Source organism: Zootoca vivipara, chromosome 9 (genome assembly GCF_965207765.1).
Source record: "Zootoca vivipara chromosome 9, rZooViv2.hap1.1, whole genome shotgun sequence".
Taxonomy (NCBI): Eukaryota; Metazoa; Chordata; class Lepidosauria; order Squamata; family Lacertidae; genus Zootoca; species Zootoca vivipara.
Window position 1 is genome coordinate 47,762,598 of NC_142592.1, and position 16,835 is coordinate 47,779,432.

General features: G+C 46.2%; 2 protein-coding genes across 3 annotated transcripts in view; both read right to left on the reverse strand.

Moving 5' to 3' along the window:
- RFX4 (regulatory factor X4) overlaps window positions 1-4,337 on the reverse strand; it is a 69,150-nt gene extending 64,813 nt beyond the window's left edge. The window contains exon 1 of one of the 2 annotated variants that reach the window (XM_088652202.1): window positions 4,210-4,337. In XM_088652202.1, the coding sequence (XP_088508328.1) occupies window positions 4,210-4,252 (43 nt within the window). In that variant the 5' untranslated portion in view covers window positions 4,253-4,337. Of the gene's footprint in view, window positions 1-1,915; window positions 1,990-4,209 lie in introns of those variants that run through there. The other variant, XM_035127645.3, reaches the window with a different exon arrangement.
- A 10,009-nt stretch (window positions 4,338-14,346) lies between these two features.
- Window positions 14,347-16,835, reverse strand: part of POLR3B (RNA polymerase III subunit B) — a 64,774-nt gene continuing 62,285 nt past the window's right edge. Inside the window, exon 28 of the mRNA XM_060279890.2 lies at window positions 14,347-14,959. Coding sequence (XP_060135873.1) covers window positions 14,830-14,959 — 130 coding nt within the window. The 3' untranslated portion in view covers window positions 14,347-14,829. The remainder of the gene's footprint in view (window positions 14,960-16,835) is intronic.

Sequence of the window (16,835 nt, forward strand, 5' to 3'; positions counted from 1 at the left end):
AGGAAAGGGGGAGGTGTTGTAAATTGTGCTTGGGTGAAAACAGGGTAAATAAAAAGGGAACAGCTAAAAAGGGCTAAACTGCTATCCCCAAGCTCATCAGAATCTTACCCATTGGATGTTGCATGGGCAGGATTGGCTAAAGCTTTCGAAATAGAGGCAGCTATCCCCAGTTCTCCAGGCAATTTATTACTTTTGCCCCATTTTTAGCAACTGCTAAAAGATACAAGGAGAGGAAGTAGGCACAGTGATGGGGTGGAAAGCACCTAGCGCTCTGATGGGGTGTCGATCGAACCCCTCTCCTCAGCTGATCTGCATGGATCAGGGAGGGTGTGCACGCATATGCACAAGAGTTGTGGGTGGTTGCACCCACCACAGCCATGTCACCCTTAAAGTGCTAGCCAAGGGTTAGTGTGGCCCTCTACTGAAAAAAATAATAATTAGCAATTCCACTCTAAAAAGATGGGTGCACATAAGGTGACCACCTCCTAAAGGCCCTAACTTTTAATCACAGAGGGAGCACTCTGTGCATGCACACAGATATTTGCCTTTGTTTGCAAATTTGTTTGCAAATATTTCCAGAGCGGAGCTTAAGTGTTAAAAATAGGTTCTGAGGCTAATCAGTGTCTCAGAAGGAGCTATAACTGGAATTAACTTCATGACACTTTCCCTTTTTTTGCTTCTGGATCCTGGGAACAGGCTTCAGAAGCATTGTAGAGGACGACCACCAGTTGGACTGCCGGGCTCAGTCCCGCCACTGGCCTATTTCAATTAGTCTTCAGCTCCCCGCTGCTCAACAGAAAACGACCCTCCCTCCCTTCCCCTACTATTTCTTTGGTGGAGATTTAATTTAGGGATTTACTTGGGCATGTGGATTGACTCTCCCAATCCCCCACCTTATTTAAAATTTGTACATCTATCTATCGTGGTTCCTTCCAACTGTACAATTCTATGATTCTACATTCCTATTTTTTTTATTAAAAAAAAGGAAAAGCAAGATATGCTCATTTTATTTAGTGGCATAGGCTTTTCATTGTGTTTCCACAAATCCATTCGAGTTGGGCAAACTTCCTTTCAAGGACCCACCTGTTGCATGTTCTTGCCAATGGATTTCAACTTTGTACCTAAATTTGGGATAAATCTGTTTCAAGGTCTCTCTCTTAGCACCTTGCTGAAGATGTTCTTGAAAAGAGAATGGGTTTGTTTAGAGCAGGGGTTGCTTCAGAAGAACTGGTTTCGTTTCTAGAGACAGATTATTCTTTTCTATTATTTCAATCACACGCACGGGGTTTTTTTTTGTTGTTTTTTTGCAACGGGTTCCTAGAGTTTTACACAACCCAAGAAACGCTGGGCAGTTCGTCGTTCCAGCTGATTTCCTCATTAAGCGATTAAGGAGAAGAAGTGAATGGCCAGGAAAAATTAAAACGAGACTACACCCCCCCCCGCCTCCCAACACACACAGCCGCCGCCCCTTCGCTTGCAATGAAGCCATATTTCTCCCCAAACGCAAAAAGGGGATTCTTTACATAACAACTGAAAAGTCCGAGGAAAGCCTAATTGGATTAAGTCCCCTGAAAAGGAGGTGAAGGTGTCTGAATGGGGCAACGCCAAAGGCTCCACTTTCCCTGCCATCTGCTGAGCAAGGCGAAAGTGGTTTCTGATTAATATTATCTTAATCAAACCCGCTGCCCTCCATCAGGCGCGCAGCCCGGGAGGGTTGGCGCAGCCCGGCGCGCCTTTCAAGGCCAGCGGGCGGCCGGGCCTTCGCTTGCGGGTCGGCAGAGAGGCGAGGCCGTCCCCCGCCACCGAGCGAGCCCACGCAGCCGATGCCGCCGCCGCCTGGAGGCCCGGAGCGCGGCCAAGTCCCCCGGCCCCGAGGCTGCCTTACACTAGAGCAGTCGGTTTTGAAGAGACTTACACGAAAGGCGCAGTTCAACCCCGCTCAGTTAATGGCTCCGAAAACCACCACTGCGCGCCCCGTTGCGGAACAAGGTTTCCCGCAAATACACCCATTTCCCCGAAACTCTCGCTGGTTCCTCCAAGTGTCGCGTTCATTGCTTAACGCGCGCGAAAGGGTCCTACGAACACCAGGGTCTGGCTTCCCCGTTCCGACGTTAAAATGGAAACGGGGACCCACTCAGTCCGTTGAAAGTATTATATGTACCTTATACCCTTCTTCCCCTTTTTTTTCTTTAAAGTTAGAGAGCCGAGCTGTTAGGGATACCGCCCCTAAAACAAGAGGGCCAGCCAAGGCCGGGCTCGCCAAGCAGCCCCTCCGGATGCCTCGCTTCTCCCCTCTTCACGCGCACTCTCCCGGCGGGCTCCTGGGGGCCTAAAACTCTTTTTTTTTTCCCGTGTCTCTGGGGAGCATGTTGGCTGCCGGCTTGGCCTCGGTAGCGCTTGGGGGGGGGGAGATATATAGGCCTGACCCCCGAGTTTTACGCGAGTCCCTCCGGCCTACTCGGCTTCTTCCAAGCAGGCGCGTTTTCTAAGAGAATCCGTCGCTCAAGCGCCTTTTGGTTTTGTTTTGATTGACCTCTCTTTTCCTCCCCAAAAGAAGTTCACAGCTGGACCCAACTTTAAACTTCGGTGCTTAAAGGGAAAGAATTTTTTTATTTTTTTAACAAACCCTAAAAACAAAACTGCGAGGGCCTCGTGGAAGGACAGTCCCGTGGTGACTTCTAGGGAGCCGCTCCAAAGTCAGCAATCCAAGGAGAGCGGCCGGGGATGTTTATTTCGTAGTAATGAATAACTAATTTATTAATTACTAATAAATGCTATAAAAATACTACAAAAATTAACACCACAGTAGAAAAGTGCTGCCCTCGATGCAACTTTTTTAAAGTTCAAGAGAGGAGGGAGGGCGATGGCCGCCCCATTTATTGGGCGAGGCGGCACCTGCAGTTTCCAGGGCTTCTTGGGCTCCGCAGCCCTCGCACGAGGCCGCGCGATCCTAGGGAGGTCTACTCGGAAGTAGGCCCTATCGAGGGCCATGGAGCCTGCTTCCAGGTCAGTGTGTACTGCATAGGATTGCAGCCTGTAAATCGCAGTGCAGCCTCGGACCTCTCTCTGCCCCGAGGGAGCCCCCATCGCCCTCCGCACAGGCCCCGGCCGTGTTACAGGTGTCTCTCCAGCGAGACGCCCCACATGTGAAGCGCGGGATCCTCAGCTCTACTGTCAGGATCGTGAGCAGCGCAGGAGGAGCCCAAAACAGATGGGGACGAGGATTCTCCTTCCCCCCCCCCATACCGTGTAAACAGAATTCAAAGTGGACAGGAACCACCAGTCGATATTAAAGGGGGCCGGGAGAGAGGTTAAGGGTGAAATTCTAAGCACATGCCCCTGGGAGGAAGATGCAAAGCAAGGATGGAGGCTTTCCCTTCCAAGGGAAAACAGAGGAGTTTGCGATGTGCAGATGATGGTGGGAGTTTAGAGGGCCTAGAAACTTGAAATCCAACCCAGAAATAGTAATGACAATCATCATCATCATCATCATTATTAAAGTTAGGACAATTTCCATCCTAAAAAGCCATCCCAGGCCGATAGCTCCCGAACTTGGCAGGAGGCGAGGACTAAAACCTCGGAATTTCAGCCCTTTGGGAAGTGGCTCAGTATCAAAACGGGCCTCATCGTCCCCCGTTATGAAACAGCCTGCTAGTCCCCAGGCCCAGCCCAGCTCCTAGGACTAACTCCTCCGCCCAGCTGATCTCAAAGCTCTGCGCCCCAAGACGTTTGAATTGCGAAGAACACCCCCTAACTAACCACCCACTTCGCAAGCACCCCAAAGTTTAACTTCGCCAATCCCTCAAAAAATAAATACCGTAAATCAATTCTGCTCATTCAATTCTGCTCGCATTCCTTCAAATGAGAGGCTGCCCAGCTCGATCCTGCCCACCTGGATTTGGGAGATGGGGGGCTTCTGCAAACCGAGGCACCCTCCCTCGAGATCAAGTCTTCCGAGTCCACGTGCCTCGGATCGCCCCCCCTCTCCCCTCCAGTGACAACCAGTGAACCTTCCCCAGCCCTCGGGGTCCACACCCAGGCGCATCCCCTCGAGCGGAAGCGGCTAACCTAGTAGGATCCCATGGCCCCCAGGCCAGCGCGCCGCGCTTTCCTGTGGATCCCTTTCTCGCCTTGATCCCTGCCAAACTTTGGGCGCAAAAAAAGACGGACGGAGTCTGTTCCCTGCCGCCCCGACGGCTTCGGACTGACCTGTGGAATCCATGTCAGGTTCCTCCAGCAACCCACAATGCATGCTGTTCCCATGGACAGTGCAGGAGCCCCCAAAGTCCTGAAGTTTTGTGGAGTTCCCCTGTTTTTGCTCAGAGATGCCGGCGAAAGAAAAGAGGGAGAAGGAGGTGTGCTGGTGGGGGTGGGTGGGTGGGGGTGGAGGGGAGAGGGGGGAGAGAAAGAGAGAGAGAGAAGGAAGGGGGGGAGAAAGAGAGGGAGAGATCCTCAGTAAATCCAACAGGGCAACGCCAGAGCCGTCAAAATGTTTGCGGATGTTTCATGGGAAAAAGCGTCATTTTATAGGAGCCCTGATGGGAGAAATGTCATTGATAGGCCGGCCAGCCTGATGAATGGCTGCTAGTCAGATGGGGATGTGGCAAGGCTCAATGTGAACCCCATTGTGCCACTGTTTTGAATAAGAAAAGCGCTCCCCCAGCGAGGGGGGCTTCAGATCTACGCAAGCCCGACACTTCCCCCCCCCTTCCCTGGCTGCCTCTCCCTCCTCCCCACTTGCCATTAGGGAACGTTTGTCTTGGTTAAAGTTCCAGAGAGAGAGAGAGAGACTCGCCCCCTCTTCTTCCACTGCTCCCCCACTCACCACCCAGTTTTTGGCTCCTTGCAGGCTGAGATCAAAATTGGCTTAGATCTCTCTCTCTCTCTCTCTCTCTCTCTCGGGCACTATTTGGGGGCATGTAAAGACTATGTTAGACCTTCTCTTCTTAGGGAATCGCTCAGAGCATCTTGGAAGCGCAGTTTGTTTCTGGACTAAGGAGTCCATGCTAGGTGTAAACTGTTCACACATTTACAATCTTTTTAAAGATCCCTATCGAAATGTGAACGCTACAGATTTGTTTTCTCAAACATCACATCAGTAGGTTTCCAGACTAGAGTATTGCTGGGGTGTAACGTGTGAAGAGGCCCTAAATGCACACGGGAGCAGGAAACAAACCCGTCTCCCCATCATCACTGGGATAAATCTAAGCCACCCACCCGCGCTTCTTTTCTTCTCTCTCGGTTATTAGAGTAAGGAAGAAGTTAGTGCTTGTGTTCCCGGGAGGGGAAGAGATAGATGCTGTGGATTGAAATATGCCCGATCCCATCCCTCCGGAGGTCTGAAGATTTCCCAAAGACTCCCCACCCCCCACCCCCCTTGTAGGGTTGTTTGGAGGCAGAGATGCGTGCAGGCTGGTGGGGGAAGATTGGAGAAAAGTTGCCCGTTTCTTCTGAAGGCGGCTCTCTGTGTGCTGGGAAGGGCTCAAGCGAGTAGCAAAACTGGAGCTCTGATAAAGTGGCTGGTTTCGAGAGAAGGGAAAGCTGTGATTAGAATATGAATGGAAGGCTAGGAGAGGAAGAGAAAAGGGGATTACGGCTGAATTACTTTGACCATGGACAGAGCCAACATGGTTTAAAAAAGGGAGGGAGGAAGCCACCCGCTCCCCCCTCCCCCCTCTCCTCTCCCTATATTCTCTTTAAGGCAGGAAAACACACGCACACACACACACACACACACACACACACACCGTGCCCACATTCCCCCATCACACCCCATGCCCCAAATGCAGCATATGGAAGCCTTTGGAGGGATTCAAAACGGTTTGGAGCAAATGCACTACATGCTTTTACAATATTTTTAAAGAAAAAGGGAAAAAAAACTAACGAGGGGTAGGAAAGAAAGGCCGGTGGAAATTTGCAGATCAAAGTCCTGGGGGGCAAAGTTAAATAGAGAAGCTGGAGTCAGAATGGGGGGTGGAGGGAAAGCCAGAGGGGATGTCTGGATCATAAATTCCAATGAGGTGGTTTAAAACAGAAAAAGTAGCAGCAGCAGCAGCAGCAACAAACTCTCTGATATCACAGGGAGGAGATAGAAAACACTTGCGATCAAGGAGAAAAATAAATGTCAGACTGTTCCAGGGGTCTCCTATTGGATTAATGCTTTGAAAGTAACAGAAGCTGCTGGTGGAGGTGGAGGGAGCAGCCGTGGCAGGTGGAGAAGGCACCCAAGGTGCCCTCTGTTGTCGAACCCTGGCAAGGTGGGCACATGTCTGCATTGCTGTGCAATGCCCCAACAGGACAGGCAGAAAATGACCTGGAGCCAGGGCTTAATAGGGATCCATTCATGAATCCAGATAGCTTTACGGAGGAGTTTTCCTAAGTTCCCCAAACATCTCATGTAACCTTACATTGGTCATCTTTTACAATGGAATTCGTGCACCAAGAGTTGGCAGCCCATGCCCCCTGGGACTCATGTGGCCCCCAAGCAGATTGCATGCAGATGACGAGGAGGATGGAGGGAGTTTGAATTACTACCACCCCATACTCTTTTCCTCTCTTTCTTTCCTGAGATACTTAAGAGGGTGTGTTTTCTCTGGCCCTGCTCAGCACCAGCTCAGGGCCCACCCAGTGCCAAGATGGGTCAAACAGGGAAAAGGTTGCCTACTTCTGCTGCAGGCACAGTAAGTCATACCAAGCTAAGCAGGCCACCACCTTCCTGCTTTAGGAGAACCAGTGTGATGTGATAAGAGTGTTGGGTGATGACCAGGAAGAGCAGGGTGGTTGTGCATGCACCAGATACCAGAACCAGAGTGGCACAGAACAGACCTGCCGATCAGCACCCTTGGCTGGTGGCTAGCCATGGTCTCTGCTGAAGCTCTGAGTGCAGTTCTGGAAGTCCTTCCGCAGCCCTTCAGAACAGCAGTGGCTGGTGCCCATTGCGATTGGTGGGGTGAAAGCCAGGGAGATAAGTCAATAGGGGAAGCCAGAACCAAAAGGAGGCAGAGCAACCCTCTGATTGGTTGTACATGAGGCAGCTGGCTGGTGAGGACTGGCTGAGGGCAGACTGAAGGTTGTGCAGCACCCCATTCACCCTAATGGACAAGCCTCCTCTGCTTCAAAGCGCTGACTGGCATGGTGCACCCAATGTGGCACCCCTGTGGATCCAGCCTTTGCACACTGGGTGGTGGGGTCTCAACCTGACCACTTGAAAGAGGGACCTCAAGCTACTACATGCATTTGGCTGAATGCATGTAGACTCTTTTACAAGGTTGGGCATCCTGACCTGGCAGAGTTCTGGACCACAGGAAGGAGCCTGTGCATAATATTCAGATGAACTTGCATGAACACACCCCCTTCAGACCTTCCATCCAGTGGGTGGGTTGGAGGGTAGAAGCAATGTAAATAAGGATATGGGTGCGGTGGAAGACCTTGGGGTCTCAAATTTCAGCAGCGCCCTGTGCAACACCAAAATTCTGCCTCTCACCTTCCATTCTACATAATAGTTGCAGAGCTCCCTGCGGTGCCCCTGTGGATCCATGCCCAGTGCAATGCGGATTTAGGTTGCACCCCCCCCCTAAACCCACCTCTGGTGGGGACAATGCTCACAGGGTCACATTCCTCTCTCCATGCAAATGGAGTATGGAAGGGGTATGTATCTCAGTTCTCAATCAACCTGGTAGCACACACAGCCCACAAATGTGTTTTTTGATATTCTAAATTTTGTTCTGCTTTTCTGAGGGCATTTGTCCAATCTAGGGCAAATGACCAAACTGCGGGAGGCAGTGGAAGACAGGAGTGCCTGGTGTGCTCTGGTCCATGGGGTCACAAAGAGTCAGACACGACTAAACAACAACAATGGCCACTATAATACTGAGCTTGGCAGCTTCTACCAATACATTTTGCGCTATGATACAGCAATGAAGTAGTATCACTCAGCTGTTATGAATGGCTGGTGGGGTGAGGAATTGCTGCTAAAGTTACTTGGAAGTAGCAACTGGGGTGGGGGGATATTTCCCAGTGGGGTCCCCAGTGTCTATGGGCAGGTCACCCTGTCCAAATTTTGCAAAGCTGTTGTGAATATAAAATGAGAACATAGCTGAACCCACTCTGAATCCTCAAGTGTGGGGAAAGGCCTCTAAGTCAGTTGTCAGGTCTTGTGCCATCTGATATATGTTAAGACAGCCTTGCAGTGTTGCAGGGAAGCAAAGAGAGCCCACAAGTTATTTTCATATGAACCTCACCCACACATCAAATACCTTGTATTCTTGAGGAAGCCAGGACACCCCATCTCAACAATGCTGCTGTAGAGGAAGGCCTACACACCAAGCTCAGCGAAGACACTTTTGCAGACTGTGTAACATTGGGGGAAAAGCAGGTGATCTTCATAATCACCAAGAAGATCAGATGCTCCTAATACAGTGGTACCTCGGTTTAAGTACACAATTGGTTCCGGAAGTCTGTACTTAACCTGAAGCAAACTTTCCCATTGAAAGTAATGGATAGTGGATTAATCCGTTCCAGACGGGTCCGCAGAGTACTTAAACTGAAAGTACTCAAACCGAAGCATACTTAAACCGAGGTATGACTGTAATATCAATGGATAATTTGATGAGCAGTTAATATAGGGTGATTGGGGGGGTAGTCATTTTCTAGTTACTGCTTTCCTTTATCAACAGGGGAAGGCCCATAGCTCAGTGGCAGAGCACCTGATCTGCATGCAAAAGGTACCAGTTCAGTTTCCAGCATCTCTTAAGATTGTGAAAGACACCTGTCTGAAACTATCCTGTGTAGGCAATACTGAGCTGGATAAGACCCTCTATGCTCCTAAGATTATATCAGTGTAGGTTTCATTATTGGATCAAGTTATTTAAATGCTTTATCTATATTCTGTTTTTTTGCTTTATACTGTATATATATTTTTTCCTGATAACAACCTTTTGTTTGGTGTTTTTAATATAGCTTTTATGATATTTAACTTCTGTCTATTTTTTGCATATATTATTAGCATTGCATTAATGGCTTCCCCCCTTACCAATGTTTCATTTGTGACGTAGTATTGTGAAGTACTGCATTTAATAAAAATAACCCACCTATGAAATAATATCTGCTGCTCCTGCATGCAATGATTTAGGTCTGTTCAGACTTTTACTGTCAACCCCACCCCTCCCTTATTCTTTTTTTTAAAATAAATATAAACTCATTTAATTCCTCAACATTTATAGTACATTAAATTCAGGAATGCCAACAGCCTCTTTATTCTAGTGCAGTAATTCAAGCTAGTAAAAAAAGTTTGTTTGCAGACTAAGGGCACCGCTTTGGAAAATAATTTATAAAGGTGGGCATTACTTACAGCAGCAAAATGAGGATTTGGCTAGGACAGGACACAAACTGCATTCAGCGTCTCAGCTGGACTAACATCCTAGTGACCTTCACATTGAATAACATTTCTGGTAAACAGCTTTGCCTGGACACTGGAATACAAAGTGATAAAGGAGCTGGACTGGGAACAAAAACTCGGGTGGCCAACATTTTGCCTACCACAGCTCATTGTGTTGATACCGCAAGATCCTGAAGCATTCTTCAGGCCATCACATCTTCATCAACTATCTGAGAAAAGTCACTGGACAGAAATCCAACCACACCGTGGAAATAATTAACAGTTAGGGATGGGGGAGAAAGGCGATTCCATTCAGAGTCATAGGTGAACCTCTGATTCACACTTTGTGCAAACTGAAACACAACTTTCCTCCGACATTTTAACCTCTCTGAATTTGAAATGCAGTCCCCCAGCCATGTAATGTCTCCAAAACCCATATAGTAGGGGGAAGAGTACATAAAAGTCCATTGATTAGCAAAAATAACATACAAAAAGGCGTTCTATTTGGAAGACTGCTTTGCATAAACATGCATATTAGAAAAATTGCATGCAAAAATGTGGATATTAGGGGAAGTGTGCCCTAAAATGCTGATAAATTTTCATGAGGACTTTAAAAAGTCCCCAGGCTAGAAAAGTGCAGAACTGTATTTAAGATTGGAAAAATGAGAAACTGAAACTGAAATTGACAAATTCGCCCAGTGCAATCTTATACATGCCTGTTCAATAAGGCTGCACTGTAAAGGGCTGCTTTAGCCTGACTAAACAGCTGGTTCGTGATAGTCTTCTAATCCTCATTAAATAATTATCAGCGTTTTACCATGTTTCTGACATTCTATTAGTAAGCACTCACATTTTCCCTTCAACTCTTCTGTCTCTTTAAAGAGTTGTCATTTGTTTTGTATGATTGTTTTTAAGCTTGAACCTGATACAGTATCTAAAACATTTACACATTGCTGCTGCCATGAGTGCTGGAAGGAAGACTGCTCCCTGCTGCAAGGCCCGAGGCTCCTGGGAGACCACTGGGACATTGCTGGAACAACTCTTGGGTCAGGGCAAGTGGCTAAAATGTTTTATAATGTTTAAAATGGTTCTAATTTTGGTTCCTCTGTTTTGTTTTTGTTGGGGTTGGCAGTTATTTTAATTTGGGTATAACTTCAAACTGTTTATTATTATTGATTTCTATTGATTTATTGGTTTGTTTGTGTAGGATATTCTGTCTTTTAATGTTTGATGTTTTGTTTTTTATATGTGCTCTAAGCCACTCAAGAGTGGCTGGGGATGAATTTAGCTGCAACAGATGCTCTCCAGCTCCTGACAGTTTCAAAACACTTTCTTAAAAAGGTAAAAGGTAAAGGGACCCCTGACCGTTAGGTCCAGTCACGGACAACTCTGGGGTTGCGGCGCTCATCTCGCTTTACTGGCCGAGGGAGCTGGCGTACAGCTTCCGGATCATGTGGTCAGCATGACTAAGCCGCTTCTGGCGAACCAGAGCAGCACACGGAAACGCTGTTTACCTTCCTGCTTGGAGCGGTACCTATTTATCTACTTGCACTTTGACATGTTTTCGAACTGCTAGGTTGGCAGGAGCTGGGACCGAGCAACGGGAGCTCACCCCGTCGCAGGGATTTGAACCACTGACCTTCTGATCGGCAAGTCCTAGGCTCAGTGGTTTAACCCACAGTGCCACCCGCATCCCAAAACACATTCTTAGTAGACCACAAATGAAACGTGAGCCAGCAGTGTGATGTGGCAGCTTAAAAGGTTAATGCAATTTTGGTTCGCATCATCAATAGTGTCCAGCTTTCCAGTTGTAATAGCACTTCTTTGTTCTGCTTTGGCTTGACCTCAGCTGGAGTTCAGATCTGGATGCCAGAGTTTAAGGAAGACATCAACAAACTGGAAGGTGTCTGGACAGTAGCTTCCTGGTTTTTGTTAATTAATTTTTTAAAAAAAACCATTGCTATGTATTCAGTGATATCTTGGGAAGAGTCAAGCTTGGCTGCCATTTATTACAGTAGTTTCTGAGGAAGTACTGAAACAAAAATACATTCTGGAGTTTTCATCAATATTAACTGTACTACTGCATGAAATTTGTATTTCAACTCTACTGATGCATGGAATTTGTTTCATATACGGATATTAACTTTACTAATTTATACTGGCTGTTGTACCTTGTTGAGAATTAGTTGTGTGTTTTGGATTTATATGTATTTGCATTACATTCTTTTATATTAGGTTGAATCCTTTATTGTATATACATTTTATTAATTCACCATTCACTTTATTTATTGGTCCATAACTTGGTTATTATGTTTGTGTTATTAAGGGACCTCTTCCTCTGGTTTATCTCTGTGCCTGGAGTGCGACGTCGACAAATGAGGAGGGTTCTGAAGTCTAGCTCTTATGAGAATAGGTTGAAGGATTTGGGTGTATTTAGCTTGGAGTAGAGATGATTAAGAGGCGATAGCATAGCTGTCTTCAAATACTTGGAAGGGGTGCCACATAGATAATGGAGCAAGTTTGTTTTCTTTTGCTCCAGAGTGGGTAGCCCCTTACTCAGTGGGTTCAAATTACAAAGAGAAAGGATTTAGACTAAACATTAGGGGGGGACTTATTGATGGTATAAACTGCTCAACAATAGAACAAATTGTTGCAGAAAGTGATAGGCTCTCCTTGGTTAGAGGTTATAATGCAGAGGCTGGACAGCCACCTATTAGCAATACCGTAGTACTGGTTTTCTTGAATCAATAAACAGTTAGACTGGATGGTCTTTAAGATCTTTTCTGACTCTGGTTCTATTCTTCTTTCACATTTATTTATTTATTTACCAAAATTTACATACTGCTTCATTGTTAAAATAAAAAAGTCACTTCTTGAAGTGGTTTACAAAAATATAAAACATTTCAAATGACTTTTGTGAAGTTAAGTACCAACAGTCTAGTTTCACCGGAGCGCATCTCTTTTGTAGAGAACCAGCTGGTCCCAAAATGCTCCCCAGTGCCTTACGGATCTGAACTCTTCATCCTGACACCACCTATCTAGTTAATATACACCGCTCTACCTGATTTTGCAGGCTCTGCAAGAAGATCAAACCTATCCATTCTGAACGAAAGCAGCCTTGAGTGCTCACTGGAAGGACAGATCCTGAAGCTGGGGCTCCAATACTTTGGCCCCCTCATGAGAAGAGAAGACTCATTGGAAAAGACCCTGATGCTGAGAAAGATTGAGGGCACAAAGAGAAGGGGACAACAGGGGATGAGATGGTTGGACAGTGTTCTCGAAGCTACCAACATGAGTCTGACCAAACTCCTGGCGTGCTCTGGCCCATGGGGTCACGAAGAGTCGGACACAACTAAACAACAACAAAGTGGACAGAACAGATAACATTTCTGAAAATGCTATCTTAGAATGTCCTCAGCTTCAGCTTCTTACCCACACTTGTTTTCCAGGACCTTACTGTATTTCCTAATGTCACTAGCACAGAAAGTCAGGGTATGCAGTAGCTACATGACTAGGTTCAGATCACAGTTCAGCACTTTGGAAAGCAGCTTGCTTCTGGTATGAAACACTTTGGAGGCTCAGGGCCTGAATCTGCTGCATCCCCCCCCCCACTATTATGGGGAATCAAAAATAGCTGCAACTCTCCCCCCTGCCCCCCCCTGACAGATGTATGTGCAATCTGCAGGCATAGTGGCCCCTATAAACTGGATAAAGCCTGCCAAATTATAGGCAAATGGGTCCAAGGACCTTTAAAGTTAAGTTTGTGTGGACAGGAAAACTGTAAGAAATTTGCTTCGCTCTCCATGGTTAATTATGAATACAACATACATCATGCAGATGTCTCTGGAAAAGTAGCATTTTCAGAAGCATGGGGCCAATAACAAGGGAATAATGATAAATGTGTGGGGAACTTCAAGCTGGTGTTCTGCTCAATTGGCACTGTGAAGGAATGGGAATTTACTGGACTATTTGAATGGGCCTTGTATTATGGACTGATGCAAATCATATGGGAATTGGCATCTTTGTTGTCTGCTACATCTCTTTCTTGATTTGAGGAGTTTAGAGTTAACGTGTGAATCCTGATCTGCTTTGGGGCTCATTGTGTATGTGAGAAATGGGAGATCTCTGGTCGGAGAGTGGGGGAAATTAAAAGCCACTAATTTCCTGAAGCCTGCAGCTCAAGGGGCAGAGCATGCGATTGGCAGGGAGCATGTAGAGAAAGGATATAGAAAAGGGAGCCAGGCTGGAGGTGGGTCTAGCATAAGAAGAAAATGTTCTGAAAGCTTGGAAGAAAAGAGAGTCTGGTAAAGTGAGGGATGGTTTATGCTCAGGGAAAGTGGCTGGTGCTTTAATCTACTTTATTTTGTTATTTTACTCCATTGGGGAATTTGCACTTTTCCTTGAAACTCTGTATTTTTTTCCATCTTAGTATACTGTTGACTTGTTTCATAAACCTGTGTGGTCTCAGCTTTGGGTAAACAACCTCATGTGTGGAAACCATAAACTGTGCTACTTTGAGAGACTTCAGGGAGACCCAAGGCAAGAGTTTAGGGTGAAGGAGAAAGGGAAGCCTAGCAGAGAGAATTTTCCCCAGCAAGTTATTAAAAGGGGAAAGGGAGGGTGCAAGATATGGGTGCGCACTCTGCTGTGGCCAGATCTTCTTTCCCCTGGAAGCACAGGACCCAGGGTGCTGGGAGGCAGCTGTCACAGACACCCAATGATAGGTATGAATGTGTGGGAACATGCCACAGAAGGGCCTCAATGTCCAGCATTTCCAAGCAAGTAGCTATAATAAGATCACAAAACAGACAAGAACAAGGTGATATGATAAGTTATTTCAACATATCCTCCTTAAAGCACCATATTGGGAGAGCTCTGTAAAACTATTCCCCCTCTGATTTGAACCTACGGCTGACACTCTTAACAGGATCTCAGTATTGCTACACCACAAAAGCTCAAGACCTGAAAAATGTAACTGAAATTTTTTATTCATTAAAAAAACCCCAAACATTGTGCAAAAACAGTTACATTAACCCCAAACTGTGCACCAGTTAAAACTCTGCAAAACTGTTCCTTGAAATCCTATTCATTTCAATACTGTGTTCCCACTCTAGGTTTATGCACATATTTAAATACCATGTTGACAAAGGAAGCAATCCACTAAGCATGGCTGATCTGCAGGCTCCATCCATTTGAAGTGGAAGCTGAGTTTGCATAGTCCCAGTGCCTTGGTGGAAGGGGGCACCTAGCTTAGTGCCACAGATAAACACCGCCTGAGTCTTTGCGCTAACAGCTTCCAACTGTTCTTCCTCAGCATTGTCCCGCAGTCAAAGAGAGAAGAGAAAAACAGTAAGGAATTAGGGGCCAATTCGGTTTTAGCACTTCTGAAGCCACTTAAGCTCTTTCCAATTATATTTCCGCTTGCCATTTTGTCCCTTCACTCCTCAACACTTTCACTCATTATACTTGGCCAATTTTAATCTGGGTATAATGTTCATAGACTGGAGTTCTTGGAATAACAGTTTACAGGCATATGGTATGCGCAGGGAAGACACATGGCAGGAAGACTTGCAGTAATGGCACCTGAAAGATAGGAAAGAAACACCAAGGTCATTGTATATTTACATAAAAGAGACAAAGAGATATAGCAATTTCTTTGTTGTGTTTTCTCACCAACTTTTGGCTAAATTTCTGCCAAGTTGGTTAAGAATTAATTGCAATAAAATAAATACAGAAAAAAATAAAATTCAATCAGCCTTTATATTGGTTAATTTACAAAATGTTAAATTTGGAGAGAGGGGAGAGTATTTGTATCCCTGCCAAAATGGCTTTGTCCCTGGTTGCTACCTGCTTCACCTATGATGGTGAAGCACGTGAAGGAGAGAGTCTGCTGATGACCTCAAAACACAAGCAGGTTTATATGGGAACAGGTGTTCCTCCAGGTACAGAGGATCCCAAGCTACACAGGGCTTTAAAAAGTCAACAGCAACACTTCAAATTGTGCTCAGAAATGAGGTAGAAACTACTATTTAAATGTTTAGCTTCGGGTAGCTGTCCCAAATTATTGCTATTTATGAAGAATTACTACTCTGCCCAAAGTCATACAGTTGTGGTCACCTAAGGCAGAGTTAGCCAATGTTCAGGTGTGGCTGGACTATAGCTCCCATCAGCTCCTGCTACCAAGGCGAATGGTCAGGGATGATGGGAGTTGTAGTCCAACAAAACCATGGAGGGCAACATGTTGGCTACCCCTGAGCTAAACTCTTGTGTACTGGCACTACGGAGCTGAACCTAATGTAAAATAAAGCCAGGCAAATTGTTCCTATGGTAGATGAACAACTGAAGAAGGAAACTACATTACTTTCCCTACAGAGGGCAGACTGGCTGTCTTTGCAGCCAAGGAACAGAATAGCATCTTACCTAACCAAGATCCCAACTCTTCCCCCCACTTCAACAGCAGTTCTATTTAATTTTCCCACAATCCCAGGGAGAACTGCTATGATAGAAGCATTCAGGGACATAGTAGGAAATTTAAACAGTGACTCTGCTCTTCCCCTTCCCTCATCTGAGCACCAGAAAAGGGGGGGGCAGGACAGTCCTTCCCTGTCAGGGTGCTGGACCCCGAGCAGCTGCCCGATGACACCTGGTGCTGATGCTGAACTTGTGTGTTGCAATTTTGGAACTGGATTATAGTATCACTTTGGCAACTGAACTGGTGGCTTTGAAAGTACCGCTTTTGAGAAATTATTTTATACCTCTTTGCAAATTACATTTTAAGTATGAAATAGGTCAGCGTTGTCTTATAATGAATGAGCTAATTCCGGTCTACAAAGAAGGGTCATTCTGTATGAGTTCCCTTCCCCTCCCACCCTATTTCCACTACTGGCCCACCTGCTGTAAATGCTTAATGTAAACTGGTGTGCTCCCCTAACTGCAGTACGAGCCTCTGTTGCAGCCCTGTATTGCCAAGGAAACCCTCAGTCACAGGCACAGAAATGTTAATTGTGGTATTCCAATTTAGGGGTGAAGAATGAGGTGCCCCCTCAATCTAATTTGTGTGCTGAATGAATGGCCAGACCTGTACTTGCTGGAGCTGAGAGGAAAGACAACAATACGTTTAGCCACACACCACAATTAACAGGTTTTCCCGAGTATGCCTGTCCAAAAGCAAAAAGGGAGCCCACTAATTCAGTTGCTCATGGTTTCATTACGACCAAGCACATATATTTTTAGGGATGATTAAAAAGAAGAAGAAGAGGGTTTGGGCTGTTTGGATCTTACTCCCCAACCTGTGTAGTGAGAGTAAAATATTCCTCCCACAAGTCATTTGGCAACACATCGATGCAGAGGCTATAGAGGGGGGAGGCATGTGTGCCTGAGTTCTGTTTCCCCCACCACAGGTAGAAGAGCAAGGGGGCTAGTAAATTTCCAAAGAGCTCCCAGGGATATCAGTTTTCCT